Genomic DNA, 18,748 nt, shown 5'->3' on the forward strand with positions numbered 1-18,748 from the left:
TGGCGGATGAGCTTTTTGTCCCTAGGCCTTCTCAAAGGACTAGAGGACATGAGCTGCGCATGGAGGAAAAACGTTTTAGTCATTTATTTAGGAAAGGGTTCTTTACAGTAAGAGTGGTTAAGATGTGGAATGCATTGCCACAGGAAGTCGTTATGGCAAACTCTATACCTGCATTTAAAGGGGGCTTAGATGCTTTCCTTGCGTTGAAAGACATCCATGGCTACAATTACTAGGTTATGCCTAATGATGTTGATCCAGGGATTTTATCTGATTGCCATCTGGAGTCAGGAAGGAATTTTTCCCATTTGGGGCTAATTGGACCATGCCTGGTGGGGTTTTTTTCGCCTTCCTCTGGATCAACAGGGGTATGTGGGGGACGGGCTGGAGTTGTACTTTGTACTGGTTGAACTCGATGGACGTATGTCTTTTTTCAACCAAAATAACTATGTAACTATGTAATTAGCATATCAAAAGAGCCATCCTGCAGTTAAGCTGATGCTATCTCTCTGATGAGAAAAGACTGCAGATGCTCCTACACAATCAATCCAGATTCTATGATCTGAAGCGCAATTGATGCAGAGAATCGAGTGCGATCGCTTTTTCTTTATGGGCGGTTCCAGGACGCGTCTGCGGCCCCGCAACCGTCCGTGACATCTCCCTTCAGTGAATGCTGCCAGGTTAAAACTCTGCTTCCTGTTCACTTCATTGCTCTGCATAGCTACAGCTAAGGCTGGTGCTACGAGCCCCTGTCCCGTTAAACGATATTCCCCGGTTGCCTTGATCGGTGGTTGTCGTAGTTTAGTTATTATTGGAGTGGCGTCTAGCGCGCTCCTTCTAGCATTGATCACTGTATCATTTGTATTACCGTGCCTTGTCTTGTCTTGTACCTTGCGATCGCATTGTCTCCAGCGGTGGCTGACGGTGGGTCCTCCAGTCTTGTTCCTTGTGGATCGCATTCGCCCTAGTGGTAGCGGCAGTGGCTCCTCCTTGCCTGTGTTCCTGGAGTGTAGACCATAGCTGCGGTGGCTACTGGCTGCACTCATCTGTCTGTCTTGTACTGTGTTAACGTCTGCTGTTGTCTGATGTAAAGCAACTGATTAGCAAGCGTTTACATTATCTGTTTGTCTGTGTTGATTGCTTGCTGTCGCAAGCGTTCATTCTGTCTGTCTGTTTGTGTTCCTTTGTATTACTTGTTACTAGTTAGGGTGGCACGCTTGTCACTGGGCGACTAACGCGCGGTGATCGTGTCTTAAACGCGTTCTCTGTTGCGAATGAGTGCAGAGTTCGTGTTTAGCTAGCGTTTGTTATTTTCCTTATGTTGTTTATTTTACTGTGTGTTCCTTTATTCCTTTTTTCCTGCTGTTTCGCCCTGTGCTGTTTATCTGTCTGCTATCGCGGTTCTTGCGATTAGCTCTCTTGTTCTATCTGTCTTGCTCTTGATTGTCCGCCGTCGCTGGGTGGCGACTAGATTGGCGGACATTCACCCAGTCTGTCCTTGCTCTTTTCTGAGTTGCGCAGATTACGCGCTGCGCCGTGTTTGCACCGCGCAGCCATTGTTCATTGGGATTGGTGGGTCGCACAGAGGCATGGTTGCTCTGTCCTCCACAACTCCCTCTTGTGTCTGTTTCCGCTTCTCCACTATATTTGGGGAAATCCCTGTTTCTCGTAGAGCGCTTGTGCGTGATCTCCTCTGCATCAGCGTGCGCGTTGCATGCTGACAGAGGCGCCTCTAGCACCTGGCACTACAGACTACTGCCTAGGGCGCCATGCAGGGGAAAGGCGCGGTCCCCGGGGCCCCTGACCAGCCGCTAATACCACCATCTAAACGCCTGTACACTACGTGCTCTCCAGCGCCTCCACCGCCACTTGCCTGTGGACATGCCCTCCGATGACGGCCCGGCCAATAGCAGTGTTTAGCACACTGCTCTAAGTTCCCATTCCTCCACTCCGCCTCCTCCTCTAGTCCCCTTGCTATAGCAGCAGCGGCCGCACGGGGTGCATTGTTTACCTCGTGGTGCCGCCTCTAACTCCGCCCCCACCAGTCAAGTTATCTAGAAGTGCTAGGCGTTCGGGCGCCTGCCCTGCCCTCTTCGCCCTGCGTGTCTCCGTCACCCGACTCTCTCCTATTCCAAACACTGGTGGCTACGAGTGTAGTCCAGAGGCCCAGACAGACTACACTCAGTATTCCAGCCAGCAGCAGTGAAAAGTCAGTGTGTGTGAGGCAGCTGACATAGCACTGATCAAAACAGCACTGGACCCAGCTTGTCAAGCTTTACAGGCAGCAGGTGAGGACAGGTGACATCACGTCACTCAGTCACTGACACACACTGTCAGTCTGAGACTCTGATGCAGCTGCAGCACAGCACACTGATGATGATAATCAACATTCAGTCATGCTCTATGTGTCTGAGGTGATGCTGGCTGCAGCGCTGCTAACTAGTAGTCTCAGTCTCTCTGATTTTTTTTTTCTTTCTAATATTAATGAATTTTGTAATTGAAACGCGCCCTGTGGCCCGGCGTCTGTGTGTGTTCATCTGTAAAAGGTCTCTACGAAGTGGTTGGCTCAGGTGCAGTATGTCTGCTGGAGTATGCGCGTGCATGCACTGGACTAAAGGTCAGCAGGGAGGGCAGTAACCAGGTGCCTAAGCGGACATACACTGCGTATGCACGCGCAGTATGTCCTGGTCAGAGGGCCCCGTGTGCCTGATACGTCTTCCTGCGTGACTGTGTGCCTACTCCCGCTGACATTGTGCCTGTGCTGACCACTACTTTGGATCGCCACCTTTTATAGATGAATGGAGACAGGCACTGGGCAATATAAGGTTCGGTAAGCCTATGCGCACCTCCCCTTCCCCCCCACAGACGGGGTTAATTACAGAATCCATTAAAGGGAACCTAAAGTGTTTAAATAAATTTTTTTTAAAAAAAGCAAGTTTAACTTATCTGTCGGCCCCCTGCAGCTGTCCTATGCCCGCACCGTGCTATACCGATCCTCCAGTCCCTAACTGTCGCTCAGTTTAGTTTTCCTGTGACAGTCGATGGCCACTGTGCCTGCGTGGCCCTGGTCGCGTGCACAAACGGCCTTAGTTGCAGGACAATGAAACTGAGCTGCGGTGAGGTATTGGAGGCTCAGTTTGTCATGGCTTGGGCACAGGGCGGCTGCAGGGGCAGCCCCAGGTAAGTTAAACTTGCTTTTTTTTTAAACACTTTAGGTTCCCTTTAAGGACTAAGTTATCCTTTTAAATGATCCTGAGCCAAAGCTCAGGTTCAAAATAGGCTATTAAAATAAGGAGAGGAAAGCCTCAGGATCCTATTGAGGCTTCCCTTGGTCGTGCGATGTCTCCCGTTGCTGAGCGCGGCCCTACTTCAACATTGGGGCCCGCTCCTCCTGTTACTTGTGTGGCCGTGCAGTAGCCATGCGAGCACGGCTGCACATAGGCAGTAGCATGAAGCCTGCGGCTCCAACTTACTGCGCTACATGGGCGTGCTTGCATGGCTACTGTGCAGCCACACTGAAGTAAGAGGAGATGTGCAGCTCCAATATGATTAGCCTTGTGACTAATCTTCCGGGGGCCACGATCAGTGACATGGAACATCAGAGCACCAATGAAAGTCTCAATAGGATCCTGAGGCTTCCCTCTCTTTAAGCATTTCATTTTTTACCCAAGTTTTCATTCCGGTGCGCTGTGTTGCTATGTGGAGGGTGGGACGACGAGTGAAGCATGTGTGACGTCACACAGCAGGCAGGGGATCAGCATGCACAATGGGATCAATGTCACTGGGGGTTGCAAGTGTGTGGGGGGGGGGGGGGGCGCCAGAGGTTTTCTTGCCTGGAGTGCCAAGATGGCTAGAGGCACCCCTGCACGCTGACTGTGGAGATTATCCCGCAAGCCTCACACCATTTCACCTTTTCAATCTAAATTCCAATTTAAAGGAATACTATCGATTCACATATTTTTTTCAATTGACACAGGAATTGTTTGGGAAGTGCTGCTAAGTACTGGTGTATACATTTTAGTAGCAACTTCTTTGTTTACTGTTAGCAAAATACATTCAAAGTTTACTGACCAAAACTGACGGCTGACTGAGCCATGAGGAGAGGGGAAATTCCCCTCACACTTGATCAGTTAACTCAATGTGTAGCACTGTGTGTGACAGAGAGAGAGACAGGACACAGGAGCTGCAGCTGTTGGGAGCTCTGTTTCTGACTGAAGTGTCTGAAGAGAGCAGAGGAAATGTAACTAATGGTCACAGCTTTTCATACTGTTTTTGCTTTCAGAGTTTGATATGTTTGATATTTGCTTTCTGTAGTCTGATATGCAACTCTGGCTGTGCATTGAAGCAGACACCCCTTCTGCAATTGATTTGTCCCAATATAGCTAAATCCTACCCTCAATAAATTACAGCTTTTGCCTCTGATATTTAACATGAAAAGTAGGAAAAGGTTTACACAGCTATTTAGACGTTATTTGCACATTGTCATTTTAGAACACTTGGGTATCAATAGTATTCCTTTAACACACACAATAATTGTCATCTGTCAGAGATCTAGGCACTGTCTTTTATATACATTTTATATACTTTTATATACGGAAGATTAAAAAATAAATAAAAACGGGGAACAATAATTCATATTATTTTTGCAAAAAAATTTAGACAGGCTTGTTTATCATTTATTTATTTATTTTTTTTATTATCATTATTTTTTATTATCATTAGAGAAATCTCAAATACTGATATCATACAATAATGATAATCATAATAATACTAGTTAAACTGAAGCTATTCTAAAATGAAAGTGTTACAATAAGACAAACAGCTTTATTCCTTCTACTAGCTGATGACCCGGCGTTGCTCGGGTATGTATTTGGCTGGTGTTGGCTCCACCCAATTTTTCTAACCCTAACACACAATTACTCAATGACCAAGTTTGTGAGCTTTGGGGTCTTTGGCATCAATAATTTGTATATTCCCATACAAATTAAATCAGATTGGCTGTTTATGGCTCCTTCCCTCTCCAGCATTTGAACCCCAGTCACCCAATACCAACTGTAGCAGGTTTGAGGCATCTGCTATTAACAGTGTATAAATGGTAGCAAATTAAATATTCCCCTTGAAAATCAACATGTGAATTTTGATTGGCTATTATAGGCTCCACCCTCTTCCCTGATTATTAATCTCAGTCGCCCAGTGACCATCTGGGTAAAGTTTGAGAACCCTGCTATGAACAGTGTAAGAATGGCGTAAAGCAACGTTGGAGGCTGGCACTTCCAAAAATAGAAAAAGCTCTTTTATTGAAACATTAAAATCAGTGGTAATACAGCGACAGCCCACTGTTTCAGGTAGATATCCCCCTCTACTCTCCTTCAAAAAGGCCCCTACAATTAGAGATAAGGTATTTTATCATACACTTGAGTCTAGTGAGTCAGGTAGGAGGATAGGGACTTTTCCCTGTTTGGGGTGTCACCTCTGTGGACACATAACTAAAGGTTCTGAGTTTACACATCCCTCTAAGGGTACTAAATTTAAAATCAGAGATCTATATACCTGCGACTCGAGCTATGTGGTGTACTATTTGAAATGTCCATGTGGCTTGGGATATATAGGCATGACCACCCAAAAAATTAGAGACAGGATCTGTTCCCATAAAAGTGCGATTAGGAATGGTGACATGAAACAGGCTGTGTCAGCTCACTTTACCACTATGCATCATAGTGTTTCGCAGTTAAAAGTACAAATTATAGATGGGGTACCTGTGTCTTGGAGGGGAAAGCATAGTAGGCTTAAGGAATTGCTTAAGAGGGAGGCGGGTTGGATCAAGAGGTTGGGTGTGCGTGGGGAGGGCGGGCTTAATAAAGAATACGATCTGGGGTTTTGTATATAATCTATATTGCCTTGATACTCTGCATGTTTTGATGTTTTTATGTTGCTCTTTATTACAGAGCTCTCATATTACTTGTGCTGGAGGAATCTGGGTGGAGGTACCCCTGATATTGGTTTGATGCAGCGGATTGGGTAAGTGTTTCATGTGTTACTTTTAGACATGCCTGCGTGCCAGAGAGTACAGGTAATGTGATTGGCTATGAGAAATTTAAACTGATTGGATAATGTGGTGGGTTGACACTATATATGTTGTATATGTGTGCTGTCTCACTTGTGGTTGAAACAGCTTGAAGAAAGGCTGATACCTGAAACAGTGGGCTGTCGCTGTATTACCACTGATTTTAATGTTTCAATAAAAGAGCTTTTTCTATTTTTGGAAGTGCCAGCCTCCAACGTTGCTTTACTACATGGTCTGGATTCAAAGGTGTGAGGATCCTTTGAGGCTTGGGCACCCTTATCCCTGTTTTTGTGAGTGCCACTCTTTTTACCATTGTTTCTACAGTGTAAGAATGGCTGCAGTTTATATTTTCCCAGTGAAACTTGTTTTTGGCTCCGCCCACTTTTTGTGCACAAAGTAACTCAATGACCAAGTTTGTGAGCTTTGGGGTCCTTGGCTTCAATAATTTGTATTTTCCCAGTGAAATGAAACAAAGGTTTGAGGCTTGTGCCATTAACAGTGCAATAATGGCAGCAATTTACATTTTCACCTTGAAAATCAACCGGAGAATTTTGAGTGGCCTTTTCAGCTCCACCCACTTTTCTGAACATTAATCCCAGTCACCCAGTGACCAACTGTGTCAAGTTTGGGAACTCTGCCATTAACAATGTAAGAATGGTTGCAGTTTAAATTTTGCAATTCAAAAAGTTGTTTTTGGCTTCGCCCACTATTTCTAACCTTGACATACAGTCACTCAATGACCAAGTTTATGAGCTTTGGGGTCCTTGGCATCAATAAGTTGCATTTTCCCATTGAAATTAAACAAATCTGATTCTCTGTCTGTGGCCCGCCCCCTTTTGAGAATTTAAACCCAGTCTGCCAGTGACTGACTATACCAGATTTGAGGCCTCTGCTATTAAGAGTGAAAGAATGGCAGCAATGTAAATATTCCCCTTGAAAATCAATAGGTGAATTTTGATTGGCTGTTGTAGGCTCTGCCCACTTTCCAGAATATTCCCAGTCAACCAATGACCATCTGTGCCAAGTTTGAGAACCCTGCCAATAACAGAATGCCTGAAATCAATCTACCAAATCTGATTGGCTGTTTGTGGCTCCACCCCTTTAATTTGGACCCCAGTCACCCAATGACTGACTGTATTAGGTTTGAGGCTTGGGCCATTAACAGTGCAAGAATGTCAGCAATTTTAATATCCACTTTGAAAATCAATACGCACATTTTGATTGGCTTTTTTAGGCTTCACCCACCTTTCTGAATATGAATCCCAGTCACCCACTGACCAACTGTGCAAAGTTTGAGAACTCTGCCATTAACAGTGTAAGAATGGCTGAAGTTTATATTTTCCCAGTGAAATGTGTTTTTGGCTCCACCGACTTTTTGGAACCTTGACACAGGCCCAGTGCACACCAAAACCGCTAGCAGATCCACAAAACGCTAGTGGTTTTTGGAGCGGAACATCCACCTCCCTAAAAGTTACATTTCCCTTATATTAGCCTGTTGAATGGAGGTGTTTGATGTCAACGTATCATGCATTATACAACATGTCAGACACAGTAATGACAATCTTGTATTGTGAAATGGTTTATTTTTCACCCCTTTATAAGAAAGTAACAATGCCACTTAATTGTTAACAACAAAGTATTTGTTTTAAAGTGACATACATCCGCATGTCTTAATATAAATTACCATCAATTTTGAAAATGAAATCAGGTTTGCCATACCAACAGCAACTTACATTGTCAACCTAACGTTCTCGTTTCACAGTTTTGATACACTTTTGGAGACGTTGAGGGATGGACTTAAAAGAAAAGATACAAATTATCGAAGAGCTATTTCGCCAACTGAAAGACTCCTCATAACATTGAGGTAAAAAGTTTCAAACAACATTTTAACATAAAACTGTAACGATCGGTGTCAACACGCAGAGAGAATCTGATTATTGGCAATCTGCAGAATTACCAGTAATGCAGATATACACCAGATTATGGATGATCTGCAGTATCACCAATAATCCAGGTATGTCTAACCTCTGGACACCTGAGATATGAGTGTATGGAATAACAGTAACACTTTGAGCGAGAACCACCAGAGGAACTGGAGGTAGAACAAAGAAGGGAATTCACCCCGGACTGTGGGAGAATCCCTATAGGCCTAAGGCTCCCTAGGAGAGGGGCCTAGGCTAGGTTGCAGGATGCCCTGCTGCTAAATAAAGAACTTGCCCTATTGGATGAGAGATCCTAGCTCTCTACACGCTAGTGGCGGGCCAAGGTAGTACAGATACACAATGCTAGACTTGGGTGTGAGGTATATAGTTACAGCACCCCGGAACTAGCATAGAACATAACATAGCCTTGACACAGTTTCCTAGGCTTGGGTGTGAGGTCCGTAGTCACAACACCCTGGAACTAGTCTAGAGCATAACATAGCATTGAGACAGTTTCCTAGGCTTGGGTGTGAGGTCCGTAGTCACAACACCCTGGAACTAGTCTAGAGCATAACATAACATCACATGCAAGAGTATTCTAGCTCAGTGTGATTTCCCAGGTCCGTCCTGGTTCTAACACACTGTAGGATCTGACTGAGGTCTGTGTGCTAACACGTTAAGCATTTGCAACGGCAGACAACGTGAGACTGAGGGACGAGTGGTTATATAGTGCGGCGCTAATCAGCGCTGCCCAGTCCCTTCCAGCCAATCTGCATTCATCCTTGGATCAGCTGACCAAGGGCGTCTCTGCTTCCCACAAAGCCTCTGCCTCTCCGCGCGCGCGTATTCCTCAGCCTATGTGCACAGGAAGGCTGAACCAGATCAGACACATGTCGCCGCTCGTAAACCGCCGGACTAGATGCGGAAACAGCCGCCACGCCGTCAGAGCACGCGGCGGCTTTTCCGCAATCTTTCACAAAAACATTTTTTTTATCTCTAACTGAAATTACTATTAATCCTGTTGGAACAGAAATTTGGTCATTGTATTATCAGCATTGAAAGATGGTGGTGTACTGTCAGAGCTGCTTTGTAAGGTGTTTTGATAGTTCAAATCAGTGTACATTGGATCTTCATGTGACAATGATGAAGTATGATAGGTATGAGGTGGCTCATTACGTACAGGTGGTGGCACAGGGAAATTACCATGGCGACCATGTCGGATGTTTGGCCTATGCATAGCAGGGTAAGTAGGTGGGCCATACATAAGATGAGGATGGTAACGTTGGTGTTGGTATTGAGGATAGTGATGTTAAGGGCCAGGGGCAGACATGTGTGGTTGAGAAAAGTAATGTTGACTACCTTCTGATGGCAGTCTGTCAGTTTGTAAAAAAACTGTCCAGTGCATTTGAAATAACAAGCCTGGCTGTCCCATTGCTTGTCTTCTGGAACTTTTTGCAGAAAAGGCACTAAACGTAAAAGATATTGTGTGCATGGATCTTTTAATTTTGCTACTTCTTCCTCTCTTTTATCCATGTGATCCACCGCCTCTTCTATTGAAGTAATTAGCTTCTCATCATATTCAGCCCTGCTTATACCTCTCCTCATTCTCCTGCCTTGTGTAGATGCCCTGAACCCTCTCTGTGACACATTGGTGCGTGGCCTGGTAGATGGGGACCTGTTTTGTGTGTGTTGTGGTGGAGTACATTCACTCTCATCCTGTGTTGGTGTCTCTTGGTCCTGGGAACAGACATCTTGTGAATCAAGCTCACTGTCTGTTTGTGGTAACACTTCTGCTTCTTCCTCTGCTGGGTCTGGTGGTAGGCTATCTTCAGTTCTTCAATAAAACATATAAAAATATATAATAAGCATATGTTTAATGATGGTATAGCAATAGGTTAACATTTGCGCTATACTTACGCCGGATAATCATTATGTGGTCTAAGGAATTCTAAGATGGATGTGCATTTGTATTTCACCCGTTGTGAGCTGCCAGAACCACTTTTGGATTCCTGAAACTGTTTTTCTAACTCTTTTCGATAACTATCACGTACCGACTTCCATCTTCTACGAAGAACAGCAACTGAAAAACAAAATGTAACTTTTTTTTTTTTTTTTATTCACAGATTCTTGGCAACAGGACACTCCTATGCGGTACTGCATTATGTCGGGCGTTTTGTCAACGATTGTACAAATCATTATCGAAAATAAAATCAAAAATGTAAAACTCCTGAAAAAGTGGGAGGAGCTTCAAATACAAACATATACGCCCAACTGTTTGAGTTCGTTTTTCGTGGGTTTCTCACAGTACTGGTTTAAACATGCAAACGTAAACTAATTTGTACAAATATAAATGTAATATCAAATAAATATTACAATATCTCAAAACAATATAGAATTGCACTTTTGATTCAAAACAAAACTCGTAAGATTATTCTTATTATGAGCTGGATAATACAACTTCAGTGATACAATCAAAATGTTATCATATGCATTTACCAATAACAAAAGGCTTAAACTGTTCAGCAGTTAATTCAACTACAGTGCAGAGGCTATGATTCATCAAATATGGCCACTGGCCGTGTCAATCAATTTACCACAGGATTTGCGGAGACAAGATGGCTGAATCAAAAATCGTCTATTCATCCAAAAACAAAATGGTGGATACTAAAGACAAGATGGCGTCTATCAAAAACAAAATGGCAGCTATCAAAAACAAAATGGTGGCTGCAAAAACAAAATGGCGCTACTAAAAACAAAATGGCGTTATCAAAAACAAAATGGTGGCTATTAAAATCAAAATGACAAATGTAAGGAGAGCAAGAAACTGGCACTAAATGCGGCAGGGATGGATCCCAGGTCACACTGGGCTTACCTGCGGCGTGCTCCAATGCAGTACACAGTCCAGGTCAAAAGAAGAAAAAGATGGGCACCGCTGCATAAAATACCCTTTATTGTGACCGGGTTGACACAATAGTTACAGCAGTGGGGTAAGGAAAGTTGTCTGACAGCTGTTTCACAAGGGTTAACCTTGCTTCATCAAAATGACGGCTGTCAAAACAAAATGGCGGCTATCAGAAACAAAATAAAAATGGTTGATGCCAGCTATACCATTTAACTATGACAGATTTATGATGACTCAGTGTGAAGAAACGCGGAAAAGCCGCCGCATGGACACAGGATGAGGCGGCTGTTTCCGCGGCTGACATTGCGGAACGCACAGGCCTGCTACTGACAGTCTGACCAGGGGCGGGGAGGCCACCGCATGTGCAGATAGCGGTGCGTCTCACCCCGCGTGCAGGCCAGCGGAGACATTGCAAAACGTGACTGGTGTGGCTGGGACTGATAGTCCACACAGGTTCAGAATGACGTGCGCGCGCACTGAGAGGCAGAGTTTATATGACAGCCAGAAGAAGGTCAGCTGACCAAGTTGGTCAGCTGACAATTTCACCACCCTTCATTGGTCCAGCACTTAGGGGAGGCGCTGGAGAGCGCCTTGCTATATATACTGGATGCTGGTCATTTCTCTGGTGTCTGGCGTTGCGATCTAGCATAGTTTCCAAAGGTGTTGACGGCCAAGGAACTCACACCTTAGCGTTAGGAAATTATACTGTATTATTTGTTATGACCTTCTGCCTGCCTGACTATTCCTTTGATCTCTGATTCTGTACCTTGCTATTTCTGATAACCTGTTGCCAAACTCTGCTCGTTCCTGGACTCTGTATCTGCCTTCTGATTCTGTACCCTGCAATTCTGATACTCCGTTTCCAACCCTGCCTGTTCATTGGATTCCGTATCTGTCTCCTGAATCTGTACTTTATCTGTCTGTGTGCTATCGACCTGGCTTGCCCGAACTCGAGAACTAGCCTTACTGTTAGAGGCAGTTCCTAGATCTGTTAGTGACACTCTTTCATTGGTGTCCCTCACACTCTGTCCTTCCTCTCTCTGCTTAGCTCCTCCCCCGGGAGGGTCTAGGCCTACGGAAGGAACATACTTCTGTGTGTACTCAAAGTATTACTGTTGCATTAACACTCACTCGTTACTCAGGTGTCCAGAGGTTAGAATATATATCTGATTATCGGTGATACTGCAGATCATCGATAATCGGGTATATTCTGCATTTTCGGTGATACTGCAGTTCACCGGTAATCAGACCCTCTCTGTGTTACACCAATCGTTACAGAAGCTTTAAGTCTAGCTTTTATCCAAAACAAGTTATGGAATTCACAGCCAGCGATCATAGAACTATTGATTGTGTTTATCTAAAGAAAAATCGACCCACTGTGAATGGGTTTTATCAAAGATACGGAGTGAAAACTTTCTGTGCACTTGAAAGAACTCACTCCCCTTGGCTATAAATGACTATAAAATAAGAAAAATAACTGTCAATAAATCAAATGTTCAGATATCTGTGCTGTGATAAGCCATATAACTAAAATGGTTATTGATAGTTACCAAGATGGAGTCTAGGGCGTGTTCCTTTGGGCGTGATCATTCAGAATGCATGGATCCCCTTTATGAACCTGTGATGTTCTGGTCTGCTCAGATCTGATGCTGATGATCTCCTGAGCTGTCCCTCTCATATCTATATACCCACCATTATCTATTCAGACCTTCCTTCAGGCTTACTGGGAACCAATCAGAAACATAAGGGGAGTTTTCTTGTAACTAATTTTTAATTCAAGTGCAATACTGGATCTCTTCCTCTAGAGGTGCTTTTGGCTAACTAATCGAATTCTTAATGGGATATTTAAAAAAATTAGAGAAAACTATAACTTAATTGTTAAACCAATGTATACAGTTCTGAGTGTATAACCTTGTCTCCTCAAGACTGAACAATGTGAAATCCCCCTGTACACAACGATCTGATGTCAGTCTAAACTGGTTCTACCACAACTTCATTCTAAATAATTAACCACAGCAAGAGTTTCAAAACTTCTGGCTATAAGAGTAATTCCCTGTCACAATATTAAAAATACATTCTGCATTAATATCACCTGAATTTGATTGAGTAATAATGTATATATATATTCCATTTTCATTACCCAAGGACCATCATGTACTTATCTCTATTGCAAGATATATGTGCAATGCACATTCATTTACATTATACACACATGTTCAGTACCGGCGAAATCATAATTCCATATGAAACATGACATTGATTATCATTTAATATATAACCTATATGTGTCTATGACCCATGTTTTACCTGGGACTCATTTGAAATTAATATTCAGGTTTTTAAACAATACTTTCTTATGATAATTTGCTTCTGTTGTTAATAACTAGTAATGTAACCTGGGTTTAATCACTGTTTTTATATATGGGGAATTGTAATATAACCTTATACCTCTTTAATATGAACAATTGCTGACAGCAACCCAGTGTATTTTCTAAGTCTTGTTTTGTCCTGTGTCAGGAATTCAGTAACCTTTGCCCATATAGATAATGGTTGTGTCCACACTTTGTTTGCTATATTATCAAGTGTCTTGGTCTGAAACAATGGTTAATTTCTAAAATATACAAGCCTTATGGTAGCCATACACTGGTCGATTTGCCATCAGATTCGACCAACAGATAGATCCCTCTCTGATTGAATCTGATCAGAGAGGGATCGTATGGCTACCTTTACTGCAAACAGATTGTGAACCAATTTCAGCCTGAAACCGTTCACAATCTGTTGTGGTGGTGGTGGTGCTGCTGCCGCCGCTCCCCCCCCCCGCCGCATACATTACCTGCACCGCCGGCGCGACTGCCCCCGGTCACCGCTGCCCCGTCTCCGCTCTGGTCTCCAGGTCCGGCATGCTTTACTTCTTCCTGCCCGGCAGGAAGTTTAAACAGTAGAGCGCCCTCTACTGTTTAAACTTCCTGCCGGGCTAGAAGAAGTGAAGCATGCCGGACCCGGAGACCAGACCAGCGCGGAGACGGAGCAGCGGTGACCGGGGGCAGTCGTGTCGGCGGAGCAGGTAATGTATGCGGGCTCTATTGCGTCGGCCGTCGGGTACTCGAACGCCGCTAGCGACGCGCTCCCTACCTGCGGGCGATCGACGGTAATTTTCCGCACGGAGCGATCGACGGGATCGGACGAAATGGATCGAAATTCAGCGTGTTGCGGGAACGATGTGACAGCAGATTCGATCCCAGTGATCGAATCTGCTGTCGATCTGGCGGGAATCGGCCTAGTGTATGGCCAGCTTTAGGGATTCTCTATAGAGGTTCATTGCTTCTCAGACTCCTATGTTTGGCAAGTGCTTGTTTTTAAACAAGGAATAGCCTGATTTCATTGTCCAAGCAAGGTGAATTGGATTAGCCATTGAAGACAGCACAACAGCTACAAGCTGTGTGTTTTTGTAACGTGTGCATGAATCAGCAATCCAGCCTTATATTACAACAGGTTATACATTTCTTAATATTAAAAGGATAATCAAATACATTAATAATCAGCACAGTTCCATAAAACTATAATAATCATGGCTCTTGTGTCTAAAATTGAAATCTGAAAATCATAGCAACTTTTATTACATGATTTGATTAAACTATAAATCGCCATTTTGGAAATCTTGACAATTATCAATATAGGATGGGAAGAAGTACTATTCGTTATCTGGTTTTGGACACCTGCACTGTACTTTGGAATGTGCTTCAGCCAGACTTTATGCCCACACCTGATTCTGCTATGTGGGAGTCAAACATTCAGAGGTTTTGGGACAAACACCGGTTTCCTAACTGCCTAGGAGCAGTGGATGGCAAACATGTCAGAGTGGTCATGCCTGCCGGCAGTGGCAGTGTTTATTACAATTACAAAAAATACTTCTCACTTGTGTTAATGGCTGTGGCTGATCCTGAATACAAATTTATATATGTGGATGTGGGTGGTTATGGTAGTTCTCATGAATATGCCTGCAGCACGACCCTGGCCTGGCACACAAGAACCAAATTACCCATGTGTGTTTGTGGGTGATGAGGCTTTTGCCCTTTCTGAGCATGTCATGCGCCCCTATGCTCAAAGACATTTGTCTGAAAAAAAAGTTGTCTTCAACCACCACCTCACACAAGCAAGGCAGGTGGTTGAATGTGCCTTTGGGATTCTGACTAGTAAGTGGCGCATTTTCTACACAGCCATGAAAATGCAGCCTAAATATGCTATAACTGTTATTAAAGCCACCTGCATACTGCACAATTATGTCAGAACCTTAGATGGGGTACAGGTGGAAGAAGAGATTCCCCCAACTGTACTACCACCCGTTACTGCTGCTACATTACGTGGATCTTTTACAGCACTGCAAATTAGAGACAGACTAGCAGATTATTTTGTGACCTAACTTTATGATTCTCCCAATAAAAATCAAAAAACTTGTACATTATGTGAATAAAAATCCACTTCTATACCAACAAAATATGGCTGACAAAACTGTGTTTCTATTCGATAACATATACTAAAAGATTCCTGCATCATGCACATTTAGGCCCACACATCCACCTGCCCATTATAAGTGAACACACATATCAGCACAGATATAATGATGATATATTTGATAAAAATCAATGTTGTGCAGGGGGAAGGGGTACATTACATACAGTAATGCAAGGATTAAAAATGACATTGATAACAAATGCTATATAAAAAAACATTACACTTACTTTTTGCTTCTTTGGCCTGTGGTAAAAGCTTATCCCAGGTGCTCTGCAGAAATTCTTTTGCTATATTACTCCAATAAGTATTGATTTGGGCAACATCTTTATAACCAGATAAACTTTTATCATACATTTCTGGTATTTTTTGAATCTTAATTATTAAGGCTTCAGTATCAAACCACTTTTGTGCCGTTTTCGAGTGATCGCGGCACATACATAAACACATACATATACACACATACACACATACATATACACACATACATACATACATCCGATTTTATATATATATATAGATTATGAAGCCCCTGATGGATTACTATAAGTTTTTTTTACCATCCATATAAATAGTCCCAGTGTGTATGTATATCTCCAGAAAAAAAAAATGAAAATTTTGCATTAGGGTTACACACCGTTTATTGGCTTACCTAAATAGTATTAATGACAATTGTGTACAACCTTTGCCATATCTATTGTTACTGCCCAAGGTTTAAATCAAAATAAACAAACATATTGGCCCTTAGGCAATTCACCTTTTTTCCCTGAGTTTTCTCCCAGGTGATTTTTTTCAAAACTTGTCATAAAATGCCTTTAAAGAGGCACTTAAGTCACCAAAAAAAAAAAGAGTTTTACTCACCTGGGGCCTCCCTCAGCCCCCTGTAGCTGATCGTTGCCCTCGCAGCCTCGCTCCAATCCTCCCGTCCCCGCCGGCGGCTACCTCCGGTTTCGCCGTCAGGACCCGACAGGCTGGGAACGCGAGTGATTCTTCGCATTCCCAGCCACAATATCGCCCCCTATACTGCTATTGCGGCAAGGAAGGCCGCAATAGCAGTATAGGGGGCGATATTGTGGCTGCCTGGGAACGCGAAGAATCACTCGTGTTCCCAGCCTGTCGGGTCCTGACGGCGAAACCGGAAGTAACCGCCGGCAGGGACAGGAGGATCGGAGGGACACGCCGAGGGCACCGATCAGCTACAGAGGGCTGAGGGAAGCCCCAGGTGAGTAAAACTCATTTTTTTTTGTGACTTAAAGGGGAACTGAAGAGAGAGGTATATGGAGGCTGTCATGTTTATTTCCTTTTAGACAATACCAGTTGCCTGGCAGCCCTGCTGATCCTCTGCCTCTAATACTATTAGCCATAGCCCCTGAACAAGCATGCAGCAGATCAGGTGTTTCAGTGGTTCAGACTTATAAGTCTGATCTGACAAGACTAGCTGCATGCTTGTTTCTGGTTTTAATCAGATACTACTGCAGAGAAATAGACCAGCAGGGCTGCCAGGCAACTGGTATTGATTAAAAGGAAATAAACATGACAGCCTCCATATACCTCTCTCTTCAGTTCCCCTTTAAGGTTCACTTTAAGCCACCAGCAAGCAAGATAATACTCAAAATAAATTTGATAGTTCTTTTTCACCAACTTTTTTTGGTACTTTTTCAATTGTAAAATGCTAAAAAAGTTAGTTTAAAGAGAATATGACAATTATCACCTAGGAGACAACGCAGGTGAAAAAGTTAATTCCATATAGGCCCTTGACCTAAAAGTATCAATGATTAAGCTTTATGGTAATATATCAGTTTCTTATCCTGGACACTCAGACTTTAAACTGCTAACTGAGAAAACGAAAGTAGTAGATTTGCTCAGTGTCATCCCATGAAGACATCATGACATTTATACGTTTTCTGCTCCTTCTTTGCCTGCACCAAACAGGTAATTATTATTATTATTATAGAATATTTTGTCTCCCCTGCAGACACATAGATGGGAACAGCTAGAGCACGCTGTGGAGCGTAGAATGTGATCTCCTCAGCACAATGCGTGAGGGCTATGGGGGAGGTTTCAGCTCACTCCTCCCTCCCATACGGCAGGTACTGCTCAGACACCTTCTCACAGAGATCACACCGAGGACTAGAAACATAATCCGTTATTCAGATAAGAAAGGTAACATAACCAGCTATTCAGACCGAATGTGTAATGAAAAGATTGTAGTATAAAATGATACATAATGATTATGCACCTTGTACGTGCCAATAGCAAAGCAATATAAAATATACATGGATACAGTGGGGAACATCAGACCTGGAGAAGAAATTGGGAATATTGGTTGATAAAAAAGTTAGGTAACCATGTTCAATGCCAAGCAGCAGTTGCTAGCAAATTCAATTCTAGGGTGCATAAAACAGAAAATAAAATCTTGAGATGCTAGTATACAGGATGGGCCATTTATATGGATACACCTTAATAAAATTGGAATGGTTGGTGGTATTAACTTCCTGTTTGTGGCACATTAGTATATGTGAGGAGGGAAACTTCAAGATGGGTGGTGACCATGGCGGCCATTTTGAAGTCGGCCATTTTAAATCCAAGTTTTTTTATTTTCAATAGGAAGAGGGTCATGTGACACATCAAACGTATTGGGAATTTCGCAAGAAAACCAATGGTGTGCTTGGTTTTAACGTAACTTTATTCTTTCATGAGTTATTTACAAGTTTCTGACCACTTATAAAATGTGTTCAATGTGCTGCCCATTGTGTTGGATTGTCAATGCAACCCTCTTCTCCCACTCTTCACACTCTGATAGCAACACCGCAGGAGAAATGCTAGCACAGGCTTCCAGTATCCGTACCCTCTTCTCCCACTCCTCACACACACTGATAGTAACACCGCAGGAGAAATGCTAGCACAGGCTTCCAGTATCCGTACCCTCTTCTCCCACTCTTCACACACTGATAGTAACACCGCAGGAGAAATGCTAGCACAGGCTTCCAGTATCCGTACCCTCTTCTCCCACTCCTCACACACCGATAGCAACACTGCAGGAGAAATGCTAGTACAGGCTTCCAGTATCCGTACCCTCTTCTCCCACTCTTCATACACTGATAGTAACACCGCAGGAGAAATGCTAGCACAGGCTTCCAGTATCCGTACCCTCTTCTCCCACTCTTCACACACTGATAGTAACACCGCAGGAGAAATGCTAGCACAGGCTTCCAGTATCCGTACCCTCTTCTCCCACTCTTCATACACTGATAGTAACACCGCAGGAGAAATGCTAGCACAGGCTTCCAGTATCCGTACCCTCTTCTCCCACTCCTCACACACTGATAGCAACACTGCAGGAGAAATGCTAGC

General features: G+C 43.5%; 1 protein-coding gene across 20 annotated transcripts in view; it reads left to right on the forward strand.

The window, feature by feature from the left end:
* LOC137524117 (uncharacterized) overlaps window positions 1–18,748 on the forward strand; it is a 515,954-nt gene that overhangs the window by 266,117 nt on the left and 231,089 nt on the right. For 17 of the 20 annotated variants that reach the window (XM_068243637.1, XM_068243636.1, XM_068243632.1 and 14 more), the window contains 3 exons: window positions 5,943–6,015; window positions 7,824–7,925; window positions 17,370–17,557. The exons of 1 other annotated variant lie outside the window; for it this stretch is intronic. In XM_068243637.1, the coding sequence (XP_068099738.1) occupies window positions 17,431–17,557 (127 nt within the window). In that variant the 5' untranslated portion in view covers window positions 5,943–6,015; window positions 7,824–7,925; window positions 17,370–17,430. The remainder of the gene's footprint in view (window positions 1–5,942; window positions 6,016–7,823; window positions 7,926–17,369; window positions 17,558–18,748) is intronic. 2 more of the 20 variants (XM_068243651.1, XM_068243649.1) reach the window with 2 other exon arrangements.

Source organism: Hyperolius riggenbachi, chromosome 7 (genome assembly GCF_040937935.1).
Source record: "Hyperolius riggenbachi isolate aHypRig1 chromosome 7, aHypRig1.pri, whole genome shotgun sequence".
NCBI lineage: Eukaryota > Metazoa > Chordata > Amphibia > Anura > Hyperoliidae > Hyperolius > Hyperolius riggenbachi.